The sequence below is a fragment of the Cygnus atratus genome, chromosome 14 (genome assembly GCF_013377495.2).
Source record: "Cygnus atratus isolate AKBS03 ecotype Queensland, Australia chromosome 14, CAtr_DNAZoo_HiC_assembly, whole genome shotgun sequence".
Taxonomy (NCBI): Eukaryota; Metazoa; Chordata; class Aves; order Anseriformes; family Anatidae; genus Cygnus; species Cygnus atratus.
The window spans coordinates 2,173,414-2,190,666 of NC_066375.1; the positions used below are offsets into that span (position 1 = coordinate 2,173,414).

Below are 17,253 nucleotides of genomic sequence, written 5' to 3' on the forward strand. Positions count from 1 at the left end.
TAAACTGCAAACTCAAACCGGGGCCCTGCGGCTCAGGCGCGGACCGAGGCTGGTTTCGGTGCCGGCTGTGCGCTCCCAGGAGGAGCACCGCGGGGCTCAGCCGCTGGGCACCCCGCGAGAAGCGACGAGGGGGCTGCTGGAGGAGGATGCTGAAATGTCTGTAATGGAGCCGCACGGTTCTCAGGCTGTCGGAGAGCGTTTGTTTACAGTTCCCATTTCGGCGCGGAGGGAACCTTGGGTAAGGCAGGCACAGAGGTTAATCTGTAACTGCAGCGTTTCTGACAACTCTGCTAAATACCAGAGGCTGCTCCTGACTCGCCGACTCTTGCCAGGCTGTGATAGGAGAAGGCTCTATGTGTTTTGGTTGGGAACTATTTACAAGCTGCTTTTTTTAGATATGCTAGTTTAAAAAAAAAAAAAAAAGGGGGGCTAGTCATGGCCTTTCCTCTAATGAGGAGTGAAGACCCAGGAGGACAGAAGGGAGCTTTGTGGGAGTGCAGCCTTCACGTTTTCTGTAGTCAGTAAACTTTGAGCAGGAGCTTTGGATCTGGGAGAGGGACTGGCAATTAACTCATTAAAACTACCCGTTTATTTCTTCCAGCTCTGTGTACAGTAAATACACTCTGCCCCTTGTATGTATATGGTCCGGTGTTACTTTTAATCCAAACCGCTAGGACTGCTAACATTTTATTTTGTATACAATCGTTTCACTACCCCGATGTACTGTCTCTGTTCTCAGAACAGCTACTTCGGCCTGTAATTTTCTCTTGGTTCCACCAAGATGAATTTATGCCTGCCTTCCCTCCCTTCCTCCCCCATTGCCTTCAGCCACGGCGTTCCTCAGACACCCCCCCAGTGTGGATGTTAAAACAAACATTGTGCTCTGAGATGAATCTCCTGTTTGTGATCAAGTTCGGCTTCAAGCCTGCATAAATTAATCATTTTCAACACAGAAAAATAAAATAAATAAAAGCCCATGGACAGAAGCCCATCCTTATATGGGAGACAGTGTAAAGCTGGCTCTATTATTTTTATTCTATACGTACTGTGCATTTCAACTATAAGCCATACTCCTTGACTCAACGTTCTTGTTAAGCCTAAGACCTATTTTCCTGCGTATGTTAGTCTGCATTTATGTTGGCTTATATCTTCTCCCTGCCCTGGCCCCCTCCCTACAGACTGTTCTGCTTTACTAACCTCATTCTTTCATGTGTATTTTACGTTTTGCCATGTAGGTCTTTCACAGCTTTGCAGCCCTAGGCGGGCATTCTCTGAACAAGGTCCGCTCCGCCTGATCCGGAGCGCCTCTTTCTTTGCAGGTTTGCAGTGTGCTGTGTGCTGTGCTGTGTGGCTAGTCTAGCTGGGGTGACAAAACATGGATTTGTAGTGCAGCCCTGGAAATAAGATTATTTTTTTTTTAATACAAAATGGACAGTGATTTCTGCTCTCTTATCTGTTTGGATACATGCTTTAAATCCTGAGGACAGCAGGTATTTAAATAGTCCTCTTTGGGGCTGCTTGGTTGCTTTTTTGCTTCGTTTTGTTTGGAAAACTTACATAGATTTAATACAGGATTTCATCTTTCTAGAAATAATATTTCACAATAGTGTCAAGCTATTTTGATCTGGACTGCTTTCAAACAAACTGTAAAAGCTAAAAGTAACCTAGGTTGATACAAAGTGGATTTTTCCTGCTTTTAGTGTCTGGGTCTTATTTCCATGGCTGAGTAGCTTCTATTTCACAGGCATATTTGTAAAATACATCACGTTTAAGTCTGTTAAGCCTGATACACTTTTGATCTTCTCTATATGCAGATTGTGAATCTGGATAGCTTATGGCTTAGATGAACAGCCAATACACTGCTCACAATTTCAAAGTATTTATTTTCTTCAGGACATCATTGTAAAATCCTTTTAAAATTATATACATAGTAGCTGAGAAGGCCGGTATATGAATGAAATCTTGTTGATACTGGTTTGTGGTTTTTTTTTGGTCTATACACTGAATGCTACCTATGTGGCTAACATCTTTTTGGTAGACTAAAATTTTATCGAAAAATACCCATGTTAAGAAATAGTGAAAGTGAGCCTGGTTCAGTTTGTACTGAAGTAGGTGTATGGACTGCAGAAAATTACATATGAGCTTTTCAAATAAGTGCTTTGGCTTGTTCAGCTAAGCAGCCTTTCTTGGTGATGGCCTTGTGCAGTGCTGTTGATCTGGATTAATGAGCATGTTTTTGTTTCAATAATTACACGGAGATCTGCAAACAAGAAAGGAACTGTATATTCCCCTGCTAATTGGTGTTCCTTCTTTTACAGTTCACAGCAACCCTATGGATATGCCTGGGAGGGAGCAGAATGAGGACAGAGACAGTGGTATAGCGAGATCTGGTAATGTCAGTTCTGTGTATTAACCCTGTAGACTCTGAAAATATTAAGTACTATTGACTAGGTAGTCATCTGTCTTGTTACTGAGACATCTAGACATCATCAAATAGCTTTCCTGAAATGTGACCGTTGTTTTTTGTTATATGTAAGCATTAACGTGTACATAATATGTATGGACAAATACCTTAGGCATCCAGGGTATTCCATTAGGAACGTCACAGAGCTAATCTGAACAGCAGTGCAGTTTATTAAAGCATACTGCAAATAAACAAGCCAAATTAAATGTTGAAATGAGTTGCAGTATTTCTATACAACGCTTGTTATGTCTTTACCAAATTGAGGAGGATAGTAATGCTAAAACATGGGTTTGCCTTCACAGTACCTCTCCCTGCCCTCATTCAGGATATTGGGCACTGAGGGTGGAAAGGCCTTTAAAAGATGTGATTAATGTTACTCTTGTTTACAAAGAATTTATTTCCCGATGCTTGGGGTTGAGGAGCAAGGCGCAGCCTGTATGTTGCTTATCATATAAAACTGCAGGACTGTCCCACCCTTGTAGTGCTTGTATAGCTTGTTAATGTTGTTATAAACTGGTTATTTTTAGATAAGAAGCATTGATAAGCAAAAGAGAAGGCTCTTGATGAGCAACACCAGTTTATATTCAGGGTCATAGTTAAGTTGCTGGTATTATTTTCCAAATATTCTTTCTCCTGGAGAGATTTTTATTTACTGCTCTTATTCTTGCAGCGTCTCTTAGCAGTCTGCTCATCACTCCGTTTCCATCTCCGGGCTCTTCATTTAACAAAAGCTGTGCTAGCAGCTACCAGCGGCGGTGGCGTCGCAGTCAGACTACCAGCTTGGAGAATGGGGTCTTCCCTCGATGGTGAGCTGGGCGTGATACTGCTGGTTGCTTCCCATAATTTTCTACCATTGTCAGCTTGATTCTGCTCTTGCATATATACACCTGTTCTTGCTGTTGCTTTCTGTGGGGCATTTACAAAGGTGTAAGTCAGGCTGCAGTTCAGTACCTGACCTTTTCAGTATCCATTTTCTTCATGCCAGTCATTGTTTTGCACTAATGGGAAAACCTTTAGCGAAACATAAACCTGTAGGCTGTACTTTTGAGGATGAGAAGCCCTAAAATCCTACTCAAATTCTTGGCAGAGGTAAGAGAGAACTAGGATGCCATATTCTAATCCCACAAATGCTTTGAACCTGGTTCCAAATTTTGTGATTGCAGGATTAATTAATGATTGCTTTTAAAGAATTGCAAAATGGGTGTTATTGAAGGGTGTTATTGCTTTGACAACACGTGCAAACAAATGGTGTTCGTTGAAGTTAAATGTTCTAGAATTTAATTGCACAGGAAACCAAGGTACAACTTTAAACAGTGGATTACATTAACTTTCTATTTTTTCCATGCTTCAAGGTCCATGGATGAAAGCTTTAACTTGTCAGATGACAGCTCTGGTCCTAGCCCAGGAATTGTTAGGAAGAAAAAGATAGCAATTGGAGTTATTTTTTCACTCTCAAGAGATGAAGATGAGAACAACAAATTTAATGAATTCTTCTTCTCACATTTTCCACTTTTTGAGAGTCACATGAACAAACTGAAGAGTGCAATAGAACAGGTAAATGCAGTCTCTCTTGATTCTTGCACTTGTGTTGCTATACGTTCCCCCTCAGCCCTTTCAGATTTAATTTCTGACTCTTGTTACTGGTTTACAAAAGAGGGATCAATTTGCTGCCTGCTATTGGAACTGCACCAGAAAGGAACTTTGCTCCACAACATCTTTGATGTTTCTTATTGCTAGCAAAAGCAAAGCACGGGGTGAGGACAGGACATGTTGCGTTGTGCTACAGGGATTGCTGAAAGCTACAACAGTCATTAGGCTGTGTTGGCTCCCAGCAAGCCCAGGATCAGCCATGGGGGAAAGGTGCTTTTGAGGCCACCTTTACCTCCCTGCTTCAGCTGTATCTGAGCATTGTGGATTACAGGATAAGAGCCTATCTCTAGGATATTCCAGAGTAAATAAATATCAGCTTCTCACTTTCCCTATGCTTTTTTTTCCTTTTTGTTTTAAGCCCCTGATTCTGATGTGTAGGAAACTTTCAACCATGTGGTTAGATTTGCTTCAAATCTTTCTTCTAGGAAATACTTAGTGGTTACTTCACCACTGCAATAAAAACTTTGACCTCTTTTATGCCTTGAATGATTAAAAGCACTGAAGAATTAGAGGCTGCAAATGCATGTGCCTCACCTATCTTCCCTCAGATATGAAAGTTGGCACTTGTACCATCATTTTATCACTTAAGAAAAAATTATTTGCATGACTGGTTCCATGGAAGATAAAGTCAAACACATGACTTTGTTTTCCATTTTCTGTGCTTCTATAACTATGTCTGGTGTTACTTATCTGTTTAATGATTGTTTTCAAGGCTATGAAAATGAGTCGTAGATCAGCTGATGCCAGTCAGCGGAGTTTGGCATATAACAGAATCGTAGATGCCCTTAATGAATTCAGGTGAGCAGTTTGTCTTGTATCTTTTGCGTCTGTTTCTTCAAAAGCACTGAAGTGGTTTAGAAGGACCTGCTCCTTAGTGCAGGATTTTTTAGCCCTTAGAGTTCTTGTCTGAAAGGGAAAATGTTCTTGACACCTTCTAGAAAAGTACGATGTCCAATGTCTTCTGTTAAAGTTAAGTGCCATAAATGTATCAGTGATAGCAAGCCATTCTGTTCTGTTTGTGGTTTTAGATTTTGTCAAGTGCTTGTGTCCGTAAGGGTTGAGCATGAGCAGGGCACAAGTGACCAAGGTTTTGTGTGCATTAGGTGGTAATGAAGCTCCCAGCAACCTCTTAAACTGAGACCCAGCGAGAGGGCTATAACTGCAAGCCCACGTTAGGGAAATCCTCCTCTAGTTGATATTTTCTTGATGTATGAACAAAACAAGACGTTTACCCCTCTCTAAGTTTTGCTCTAAGTGAGTTTCAGATAACCAGCTACTAAGAAGGAGGACTATCATCTTCACACAGAAAAATGCACTACTGTTTGCTATCAGTACCTGCAGAGAGTCTCTGTTCAGCAGTTAATATACAAAGTAATGCAGATAAGCACATCCCTGGCATTTATCTGTGTGTTCTTTCCATAGTTTAAGTAATGGGGAGGGAAATAAAATGAAATCCGTCTGTTTCAAGTGATTCATCTCCTCTCAGATGGGAGTGGCAGCGTGCCTCCTTTTACAACCAGCATTGAGCTACTTCTTAAAGACGTTACACAAGACAAGGCTCTGATGCTTTACAAAGAAAATTGTCATCAGGATGCATTTTACTTAACATTCTTACTCATTTTTCTGTAGTGCTGCATGCTACCTGGATGCCATGAAATAGGTGGTGTTGCAGGAGGAAGGCACAGTATTTTTTTTCTTATTTTTAGAACCTCCCCCCAGGGAAGTGTCGAGGGAGGGCACAGGATGTGTTCGGCAGGGACAGGAGGCAAGGCAGAGAGCACGTGGGCCCACAGCAAGAACGGGATGGGATGAGCTGTGCCAAGAACCGGAGCAGAGGGAGCTCGAAACTTTTTGAGAGCCGCAAACTCTGCCCAGGGGGCCTGGGACGGGTTAAGCAACTCTGAGCAGCCACAGGCTTCTCTGCTCCCCCTCCCGGTTCTCTTCTTCCTCTCCTCCCCCTTCTCACCCCGAGCAATTTCTTTGCATTCCCATCCCCTGATAACACCATCTGCCCAGCTGTTTTCCCAAAACTTCCCCCAGATCATCCCCCCCCCCCAGATACATTCGGTGGACTTTGTCCCTTTTTTTCCTTCCCAGCTAAGCGCTCTCAGGGTGGTGGAGAGGGCATTGTGTCCAGAGTCAAAAGCAGGAAAAATGAGTCTGAAAACACCGTGCTGGCTTTTTCCTCCTCGAAGGGAGGTTCACGGGGCTGTGCCCTGCAGGGCAGGGAGGTAACGTCCCGTGTCCTGTGCCATCCATCCCCTCCAGGGCCCAGGGTCGGCTGTCTCGTCTCGCCGAGCGTTGTAGGATGCGGTCCCGCGCATGACCCGGCCGTTGCGTAACCCGCGCTGGGAGCACGTGTGTAACTGCCACTTGGTGCAGAGGTTTCCATGGCTATACAAATATTACTCCTTAATAGCGTAGCGAGGTAAATTAAACCCGGTTTAATTTTGTGTAAATGGATTTCCCGGGGCGGCAGACTTGGACGATTCTGTTTTTTGACGGAGCGCGCTGGGAGGCGGGCAGGCAGCCGGTGCCCCCGGCTGGTCCCTCAGGCTGGCACGGCCCCGAGTCCTGCACCACAGCCTGCTCACCGAGAGGAAAGCCTTCTCGTACCGATAGGAAGCCTTCCTGTACCATGCAGGAGCCTTTCAAAGCAAAGCAATATGCCTATAGTAAGAAAAAAAGGCATATTTAAATACCAGAGGCTGGATGCAAAGTTGGTTTGGCACGGATTCAGCAAACCCATTTAGGCCACTATTATCTCTTTAGGCGTCTGCGTTCCCACTGAAGTCACGGGGAAGTCAGGAGCCCGAGTCCTTTGGTGAACCTGAGACTTGTGTTGATTTCTACCCTCTTAAGCAAATTCCGCTGGAGGGAAGAAGGGTGCTGACTGCAGTGGGTTGGTGTTTCTAAAACATAATCCTGTGCTGCTTTAACTCCTTGCAGGTGTTCTTTTTTTTTTTTTTCCCTTTGGAAGGAGAACTTTTTTTTTTTTTGAAAATGGAATTTCAAAGGAAAAAGGAAAACACAGCTGCTTTCCCTGAAAGGCCTTGGCTGCTTCCACAAATCGATGCTATCGCCACGTTTGCCATCAGCGCGGTGCCCAGCCCCAGGCCCACCCTTGCGCCATGAGTCATTTTGCGACACTTTTCACTTTGTAAAGCAACGATGGATTTAGCTATTAACACTTGACTTAAAGGCTTAAAACTCTTTGGATGTCAGATGTGCAGACACATGACTTACGAAACAAACATTGCGACTCCCCCAGTCCCCGAGCCCAGTGCCACACTCCGATAACACTGCGCGTGCAGCTGGCTCATACCTGCGTGGCAGAGACACAGACTGGCAAGGAAGTCCTGGATGCAGGCCTAGGGAAACACCTTTCTCCACTTTCTGGCAGCCACGTTTGATCTTATTTTATGCCAGTAATTTTTAAGCAGCTTACGGTGCTGTGAACAGTGGTGGGTTTTGCTGGGCAGCGCTGGCAGCAGAGCCCTTAGGGGTAGCCCCGTTCCTGTGCTCCATGTTGGCTTCATTTTTAAGAGGAGAAAAGAAAAGGGGGGGGGGAAATTGAGGGCAGGAGGGTAGCGAGCAAATTCACAGCCGCTCTATGTCGTGTTTTCACTTTGGAAGCAATACCCAAAGCGATGCTTGGCTTTGTCACGGCGTCGCAACCGGTAGGTAGCAGAGCAGCTCTCAGCACCGTGCTGGGGGCAGCAGCGCTGTGCTGGTGGGGACGGGGAGCTGCAGAGAGCCACCGGCCACCGCATCCACCAGCTCCTGCCTCGTGGGTCCTACAACACCGGCAGAGCCGTCCCGCACCACCGGCGCAGCAGGAAGCCGAGCGGCAGCAGCTGACCCGCGCCTGGCAGCAGGGCTGGGCTGGGCTGGGCTGTGCCGTGCCGTGCCGCTCGCCTCCCAGCCATCTGCACCCGCAGGGCATGTGAAACCCCAGGGGGCTGCCGGGAGGAGGTTGTTTAGGTCTTGTTTTCATTCGGCTGGTTGGTGCTGAGCTGCGAGGTGTGCTAGGTGTAGCGGTGGTTCCTGAGGAGCCCCCCCAGCCCCTGCGCGCCACCAGCCCTCGCTCCTGTCTGTGCTGGGTTCAGCCTCCCTGAAGCATTTCCAAATTTCAACCATTTGTAATGCACTGCAGCCCCCACCAGAGCAGGGTCTCCTGTGTGCACGGGGACGGGGGTGCTGGAGCACGGCTGGGGGAGGGGGCTGCTGCTGCAGATGGTCAGGAGGGGTCGACTTCAGTTTTAATTGCTAGCGGGTTTTAATGTGGTTAGCTTCCCTGCAGTGTGTTTTTTTATTTTATTGGTTTGTTTTTTGGTATTTTTCTGTTTTTTTTGTTTGTTTGTTTGTTTTTGTTTTTTTTTTTTTTAACAGCCGAAGGAGAGCGTTTCCCTGCGTGCTCGCGGAGCTGGAAGGCATTAATCCTTGCCCTTGGTGTGTGCCGAGGCTGCTCGGCAGCGAGGGTTCCCTGCGCTGCAGTCACATGCCTGCTGGCCGCCCGCCAGTGCAATCTGATCTCGCGCTGAGGAAACACTATCAGCTGCAGATGCAGCCAGGGTTACCAGAATAGTAAATAACGAATCACAAGACCCGGTCTATCTTTTCAACGAAAACAAATATTTTAATATGTTGGGTTTAGTTTAGAAGTAGTTTCTTTTTTTCCAAACAGCGGAGCTGCCTGCTGCAAGAGGCTCGGCGCGGTTAGTTTGCATAGGAAGCAGAAACGAGCTTTATTTTAGGTTGAGTTGTTTCATTTATCTTCAGCTTCTCTGGTCAGCTGTGTCTGCGGTGTACATTTTGATACTTGTCTGGGGCTTTGAAACTCGTCCAGCTCCGAAATTCCCAGTCTTGGGGTTTCTCCCTTTATTAGGGCCTCCTTACCCTCCGCTCCAGTTAATGGGCTGTGAACAGAAAGCTTTCTCTTGGTAATCCCATCTCCAGCCCTAGCTCTCTGCTACCAAGGCGCTGCGTTCCCAGCCCGTGCCCGGTGCTGAGCCGGGTGCTGGGGGGCTGCTGGATGCGACCCTGGCCTCGGCTTCCCCCTCCCCAGCCAGCCCAGGGGGTTCCCTGCCTCTCCTCCTGCTCCGGTGGGAAGCTGTCAGAAAATCCGGCTTGTAAGGAAGACTGGGCTGATTTTGACTGTTGTCAGCACGTAGTGTGGATGATGTTTTTAACTAAAAATGCTAAAAAAAAGAAGGCAGAGAAGGGCCCAGCCTCTCTCTCCCCGAGCAGCCAGGGGCCGCCTGCCCTCCTCGCCCTGTCCCGTCCTGCCGCAGCCTCGGTGCACGGGGCTCTGCTTCCTGCAGGCTTTCACTTTAAACGCTCAGCCACCGAAGGTTTGGCAGCTGCTGCTCGAGAGTGTTTGCCTGCCTGCCGTGCACAGCCATTGCTTCAGTTCTGGAAGTGTCTGTGAATTTTAGGCCAGCATGTCCAGAGAGGAGCTGTATAAATCAGGGGTGTTCCTAGACGTAAACCCATGTCCTGTAAAACGAAAGTCTCTCCTCTAGAAAAAGCAGTACATGAGGTGGGCAGAAACCTGAATCGATCAGCCATTTCCTTTGTTGGATTTTCTTTTTTTTTTTTTTTTTTTTTGAGGCTTATATTTTTAGTGTGATGAAAACGTAGCTCCGCGTAGTGTCGTAATGCAGGCGTTGTGCTTAGAGCAAAATCATAATTTGGTTTAGATCAGGAGTTTAGCAGTAATCTGAGGGGGTTTAACCTGGTATTTCGCTGCAAAACCAGAGTTTTAATCATATATTTACTGTTTTCTCTGAAGTCAAAAAGGATGTGGGTAGGTGCATAATCCCTGAAGCTGTGGGGTAACTGATTCTGATGCATTTGAAGTTAACGCAGAGACCTGGGCCCCTTCCCTGCAAAGCCACGTGTTGGTAGGTTTGGCGAGGAGAGGCACCGGTTGTTAAAGCAGGGGGGAAGTTTTTATAAAGGCATTTATAAGGCATTCTTATAAAGCAGATGCACATAAATTCGCACTAGTCACCAATCAGCTATGGAGGAGTTCTGTGTTTTGAATGAAATGTAGTGAAAGCAGGGAAGCAACCACAACAAGCAATCATTCATCTCCGTCCATTCAGAGCAGGGCAGCCGCTGACTTTTGTCAATGCCCACCGCTGTGCTCGAGGTGGGCCCGCTCAGATGCACCACGTACCTGGGAGGTGTCGCTCTCCCAAGGGGAAGGAGCGTGGATTTGTTGAGTGTGAATTATCTGAGTAGGGATCTCTGCCTGTCACTGTCTGGTTTAATTCCAGATTTATTTATTTTTTCCTAGAACGACCATTTGCAACCTCTACACTATGCCGCGGATCGGGGAGCCCGTCTGGCTTACTATGATGTCGGGGACACCGGAGAAGAACCAGCTGTGCCATCGCTTCATGAAGGAATTCACTTTCTTGATGGAAAACGCTGCTAAAAACCAGTATGGTGGATTTTAGTTTTTACATGTATATGTGTTTATGCCTTTTTTTTTTTAAACGATTTTTAGATCAATTTTTAAATCTTGGTAGTAAGTGAGAAAGAATCAAAAGGCCATCCATAAATGCATTAGTTTTTAAACAGAAATATAGTAAGCAAGTACCTCCATTAAATGCCTCCTTCCATAATCCTCTAAATCCTGGTAAAGGCTAAACATTTGAAACGCATCCATAGGAAGCGCGTGATGGGTGTGTATGTCTGGAAGGGGATGAACATACCTTGTGAAATGCATTCATCTACCTTTCAAAATCGGTTATCATATGATGAGCAAGGTTAGACATTCAGTAAGAGAGAGCCACGTGTGTAATGCTGTCTGACCGCAAATTGCTATTAAACCCGACTTCTGTAAAATGTCCCTAAAGAAATAGTTTGCTTCGTTAGCATTCACCTTTCTGCCCTCTGGACAAAGCCCTGAGCAGTTGTTAAAAACTGAGAAGGAGAACGCTCTTGATAAACTCAGCAGAATCTGATAAATTTACTCTTTTGTCAACAGTTCATCCCCTTTCCCCAGGGCATGAATAGGGGAAGTTTTTTAAGTGTTTGTCTGTACTGAAAATCCTAAAACGAGCACAAACATGTGGAGCTCAGTGGGGATGAACAGAGAGCCCAGCTGTTAGCTCAGGGGAACGTGCTGTGGTGCGGTGGGGAAGGTGCAGCTGCAGGGGAGGTGGCACCCGCTGCTCCTCACAGAGCCTTCAGTTTTGCCACCCGGGGTAATTCTGTCATCTTTTCCCTCCCCCAGACAGGGAGGTCACAGTTAGTGGGCAGTGTGTGCACTTTCTCCTGCCTCAGTGTGAGGGAGAAACCGTAGGGATTTGTGAGGGGCTCAAATGTGCCTTCCTAAAACAAGTTCCCGCTGCACTGGAAGCTTTTCCCCGGGATTAGCCTCTTTCAGTCCCTGTCACTCTGAGCCCTGTGCTTCTTATTTACATTTAAATGGTCATTTGTTTGGGTTTGTTTGGTTTATTTTCAATATAGCAAGATTTACACTGATGGAAGCCAGAGGAAAATCAAGCCCTGTACCCTTTGCAATCTGGTTTTAAGTCTGCTTTCCTCTTGTGGCTGTCTCTGCTCAGGAAACAGGGCTAAATTTAAGCCGTAGGGATTGTGATAGTTGTCAAATATTCAAACAGCATTATTTTGAGGCTTAGTGTCTGTTTTCCTCCCTGGGCACTGGAGCTGCTGCAGCGGCCGCCAGCACCATCTGTCGGTGCGCGGGAGGATCTTGGGCTGAGCTGCCACACGCTCGTCCTGCAGGGAAGGGGGACTGGGAGGGAAAGGCTGTCCTGTCCTCCTTGGCAGCAGAAACTGTGCTCTGTTGCTACAGTAAATCACATAATCAACACTTTTCAGAAAGCTTTTTTGCCTAGCTGGTGAAAACTGATTTGCCTGTGTAAGGACAGAGCCTTTCAGGCTGACCTCTTTCTTTTACTGATGGTATTAGGGAACCTGGGGGGTGGTAGTTCTGAAAAGGAGCAGCCATACGTGCTTAAATTGCATCACAGTTTTATAGAACAATACAGTACCTAGCTACTTTACAGATATGACAGCAAATATCATAGCCTTCCTCCTCATTTAATAGTCCCAGACCTTAAGGATGTGGGATCTGCACCTTGGAGCGGTCGTGTCACAGAGGCCACAGAGTGCCACCGTCTTCCTACAGTGAACAACAGAAGTCGGTTTTGAGGTGTTTTACAACACAGAGCTTTCAAAATAGGAAGTCGCATAATTATTGCCAAAGAGAGGAACTGGGTTGCCACAAGTTTAAAATATTTCATTGTACTTTAGATGTCTGTTCTAAAAAAGAGCTCTGCAGGTGTGGGAGAGGACCAAAAGTAAGTCCTCTGCCTTTGTTAGGCTGTTTCTGCCGTCCATGGCCCATGCAGACCATGGAGGTGCTGTCAGTTTAACATGTTTAACCTGGAAAACATGCTGTTCAACATCTTACTTTCAGGTTTTTACCAGCCTTACTGACTGCAGTCCTGACTAACCACCTGGCCTGGGTCCCTACGGTCATGCCGAACGGCCAGCCACCTATACGAATCTTCCTGGAAAAGCATTCTTCCCAGAGCGTGGACATGCTGGCCAAAACTCACCCATACAACCCGCTGTGGGCACAGCTCGGTATGTGGCAAACATCTCCAAATCATGTAAAAGCGCTGTGTAAATGGGTACAAGCGTGGTGATTTTTATGGATGCTTGTTTCTTTTCCCCCCACGTTAAAAATTTTGTTTCCTACTCAAAACAAAAGTATGTATTTCAGGCTCAGAGGTATTCACTGTATTTTTTTATACATGCTGTATTTTTTTGCAATATCAATTGTAAAATGGCACCCAAAAAATAAAGCCCTCTTTAGTCATCTATGACAGGTCTCTTAAGGTCACCTGCCCTGGTGATGATGGAGGATTCTGGTCCTTCCCTTGTCCTCTCTGTATAAAGAAACCACGTTTTGGTATTTTGGGATGCTGCTATTAATAAGCCTGATTCTAGAAAGAATAAATCGAAGAAATTCATCTTTTGAGGAGAAGTGGCCATACTGTCAGTACAACAGGCAGAGGTGAACCTGGAGCCCAGTCTTCCAAGCTGTCAAAAAACCCGTATGACCCACCGGAGGGCTCAAGGGGAAGGAAAAGAAGAAGGCTTCAGCTATGCAGCTGCCACTGACACTTTTTGCCTTCGTTCTTGGCATAGGTTTGTGTCTACTGACAGCTTTCTTTTGGTAGGGAAAAGTTCAGCCCAGTTTCCAGACTATCCAGGGTAATTCAGAGCAGATGCTTCCTCTCTTCCCTAGCTATATAAGGAACCTGGGAGACCAGCCTCCAGAGCCAGGCACTGAAGTTAGGTGGTGCAAATACTCCCTAATAGATGAGATCAGATGTCTCCCTACCAGCGTGTCATCTTACATACGATACCAGCAGCTTCATTAGAATTCTCTATGTTAAAACCAAAATACTGGCGTAGCTGTCCTCTTCTGATTCAGTATTTTTCTGCTGTGGGCTTGGCCTTTGAAAGATGGACGACAGTTGTCCATTAGAGGAATCATTTGTTTTAAAGATGCAAAACATTTGTCTGTTTTATTTCCTGTTCTAGGTGACTTGTATGGGGCTATTGGATCCCCTGTGAGATTAGCAAAAACAGTTGTGGTTGGCAAAAGGCATGACCTGGTACAGAGATTGCTTTATTTCCTCACTTACTTCATCAGATGCTCAGAACTTCAAGAGACACATCTTCTAGAAAATGGGGAAGATGAAGCCATAGTCATGCCTGGAACTGTTATAACTACCACGCTGGAGAAAGGGGAAGTAGAAGAATCTGAGTATGTGCTTGTCACCATGCACAAGAACAGGGGCAACTTGCTACCGAGGGAGTCTGAAGAAATTAGAACTCCCAACTGTAGCTGTAAATATTGCAAATGTCCGATTTCCCTTGCACAAAACATAGAAGGTGTTTCACAGCAAGAGAGAGAAGACACGCAAAACACTCCTAAGGTAGAGCTGGAAACATCTTCAGACGAGAGCAGAACTATTGTTCCTGATGATTGCCAGGAAGATGCTGTTGATGTTAAGCCATCAAGAACCTGCCTGGACACTAACCTGGAGAGCGTGGTGTGCGCAGGGGCGGCTTCACCAGAAAAACGTGTATCGACAGAATCTGGTTTAGAGCCAACAGCAAATGTGTGGAGGGATGAAGACCCGCTGGAATCGGGCAACCAGGCAGTCAGCGCAACAAGGTCACCCGGTATAGCTGTGGAAAAGAAGCCTCCAGATAAGCTCTTCTGCGATACGTTTCCTTGCAGTGCTGCTGAAGCTCAGACAAAGGTGACTTTCCTCATCGGAGACTCCATGTCACCTGATTCAGACATCGAGCTCAGAAGTCAGGCAGTAGTGGAACAAATTGCGAGGCATCACAGCCCGCCAGCAGCGGAGGAAGGAGTGTCTGCTGATCAGAACTGTGAAGCTAAACAAACTGGTGAGGACCAAAATAGAGACTGTGGGACAACCGAACCCTTTCCTCAAGTTGTTAGCGAGCATCAGAGCTGGAATCCAAACCCATACAACGCTGAGAGCATGAGTCTGTTTGATGAATATTTTACTGATGACAGTTCAATTGAAACCCGGACTATTGATGATATTCCAGGGCAAGCAGCTACGGACCTTCTTGCTCACAGCAGTAGTTTAGAGTTTTCTAAAAACCTGTGTACAAAGACTAGCAAACCACCTAGCGAATTTTGTAAATTTATGGACTCCGTTCAACAGGAGACATACAAAATCTGCTTTGCTGAGCAGGACCAAAGAGAGAAAATCTCTATTCGTGTCCCCCATGGGGACAGAGAAAACACAGAGAAAAAGGTCGCCCCAGGAATTGATTGGGACATTCCAAGAAATGAGAGTTCAGATAGTGCCCTGGGTGACAGTGAGAGCGAGGATGCTGGTCATGATCTAACCAGACCAAGCAGTAACTATTACGGAGGAGAGCAAGAAGATTGGGCAGAAGAATATGAGATTCCTTTTCCCGGGTAAGTACTATTCAGCAGAAATAGAGACCAAAAAAGATGCAGCCTCTTACATCACATGTTGGGAGGAATGCAGGCTAACTTGGCATCAGTGGTTGGAAAAGTGTCTCTTGAGCTTGCTGGTTGTAAAAGAATATGGAGAGATCAGTGGTCTGGAAAAAAATATTAATTGTGCATTGTGATCTTGGCTCCTATCCTTTTCTTCCACAATGGCTGACTGCAAAAGCCGACTTTAAAATGTTTCTTTTTAAAAATTGCTTGAATGGAAGTTAAAATAGATATGATAAATGTGTGAATGCAACCTCTTTGAAAGCTGAATTTGATATATATGATTGTACATCTCCTTGATATGCCTTTCTTGCAGGTCAAAATTAGTTGAAGTGAACTCTGTCCAGCCCAGTATTGCCAATTTTGGAAGATCCTTACTGGGTGGCTACTGTTCATCGTATGTCCCTGACTTCGTTTTGCAAGGAATAGGAAGTGATGAAAAGCTGAGACACTGTTTGGTGTCAGATTTGTCTCATGCTGTGCAGGTAATTAAGCTATATTTGGTAAATGTGTTTGTCGCAGTAGGAAAGGTAAATGTTTTCAAACCCACAGATCTGCAGGAAGGGGAAACGCTTACTGTCACAGCTCTCTTCAGCTGTCTCCACTCCCAGATCACCATTTTTTTTCTCGTTTCTCAATTAATGTATTTGAAAAACATTGTTATTTCCCTGCAAATCTGGAGCACAAAAACTTAAATTCATGCTGAAGAAGCCACCCGAGAGGCCTGTGGCCTTGGGAAGATGGATCTCTGTGCTGAGCCTTAAGAGAAATTGGAGTCTTGCAGACATTGCAGCCCGCTGACAGCCGAGCGCCCACAGGATGCAATGCTGCTGAGCAAGATTAAACACGGAGGCTGCTGTGCGTCCCTTCCCAGGCACGGAGTCGTGCTGCAGGGGTTGTGCTGAACTCCCTGTGCTCCCCCAGGACATCCCCCTTCTGTGCACGTCTGGCCACCGTGCTGCTGCTCGTGGGGCACGACGTGTTCCTGCGGTGAGGCCACCAGCAGCGCTCAGTCCTGCAGGGACACCAGCTCCTTTCGGGCTTGTCACAGCTTCTGAGGGTGCTGGCTTTGCGGGGAGAGGGGAGACCGATATCAAACGAGAGTCCTGGCGGGGCTTAATGAGCCAACAAGATGCACTGAGGCTCCTTGTGCTCCGTTCTTAAAACCTCCCTGGCTCCTCCTCTGAAGAGGAGGCGAAACGTGCTGGAAGGAGGCGAGCTGAGCGCAGGCTTAGCTGGGTGCTCCCTCTGCTGGCCCTCCTGTGACAGCAAACCAGTGCCAAGTGGGAAGAAAGCTGGCCTCTTGAACACAGCTGTGTTCAAAAGCAAGTTGGGTTTCTGGTGCTTTCAGTTTTAGGGGTTTAAAATACAAACAATATATTAAAATATACTTTAAATAAGTGCTCATTTTTACCTATATTCAGTCAGAATTCTATATCAAATACCAAAAGATAAAATTATCAGCCAGTGCCACGCTCACGAGCCTGGAATAAAATGTTTGATAAGGACTATCTTTCCAAGACCGTGCCTTGCTTACAATAAAGCTCTGTTTTTAACGGATGGAGCACAATTCTTAGCACGTTACCGTGCCTTAGATGAGGCGGTGTCTGGGATGCTGCCCCTGCTGTCCAGGGTAGCGATGCTTTGTGAAGAGACATTGTCATTTGTTGTTCTCAGAGTTCTGCTATTCTTTTTTTGTTTCTAGCATCCTGTTCTGGATGAGCCGATTGCAGAAGCCGTCTGCATTATTGCAGACACGGACAAATGGACGGTGCAAGTGGCCAGTAGCCAGAGACGGATGATTGATAACAAGCTGGGAAAAGAAGTGTTAGTCTCCAGTCTCGTCTCTAACCTGCTTCATTCCACTCTTCAGCTTTACAAGCATAATTTGTCTCCAAACTTTGTAAGTATGAATGAAAATCGAGGGGGTGATGTTCTTAAAGCATCCTTTCACTTCAGAGGTTAAAGATGTTGTAAGGTTCTGAGCAGTTTAGTTGTGCATAGCCACAATTTCAGTAGCCAGCACATCCCCTGATGTAGCTGCCTGAGCTGTCTATTTAAACCCTGCTCT

The 17,253-nt window shown here is 46.0% G+C and overlaps 1 protein-coding gene across 6 annotated transcripts in view; it reads left to right on the forward strand.

Annotated features, from left to right (window-relative positions):
* The window catches only part of FNIP1 (folliculin interacting protein 1), a 66,487-nt gene that overhangs the window by 44,609 nt on the left and 4,625 nt on the right, over positions 1-17,253 (forward strand). For 4 of the 6 annotated variants that reach the window (XM_035560762.1, XM_050713631.1, XM_035560763.2 and 1 more), the window contains 10 exons: positions 1,236-1,319; positions 2,319-2,390; positions 3,135-3,270; positions 3,817-4,018; positions 4,827-4,912; positions 10,419-10,565; positions 12,576-12,745; positions 13,712-15,137; positions 15,499-15,667; positions 16,888-17,085. In XM_035560762.1, the coding sequence (XP_035416655.1) occupies positions 1,236-1,319; positions 2,319-2,390; positions 3,135-3,270; positions 3,817-4,018; positions 4,827-4,912; positions 10,419-10,565; positions 12,576-12,745; positions 13,712-15,137; positions 15,499-15,667; positions 16,888-17,085 (2,690 nt within the window). The remainder of the gene's footprint in view (positions 1-1,235; positions 1,320-2,318; positions 2,391-3,134; positions 3,271-3,816; positions 4,019-4,826; positions 4,913-10,418; positions 10,566-12,575; positions 12,746-13,711; positions 15,138-15,498; positions 15,668-16,887; positions 17,086-17,253) is intronic. The other 2 variants (XM_035560764.2, XM_035560765.2) reach the window with 1 other exon arrangement.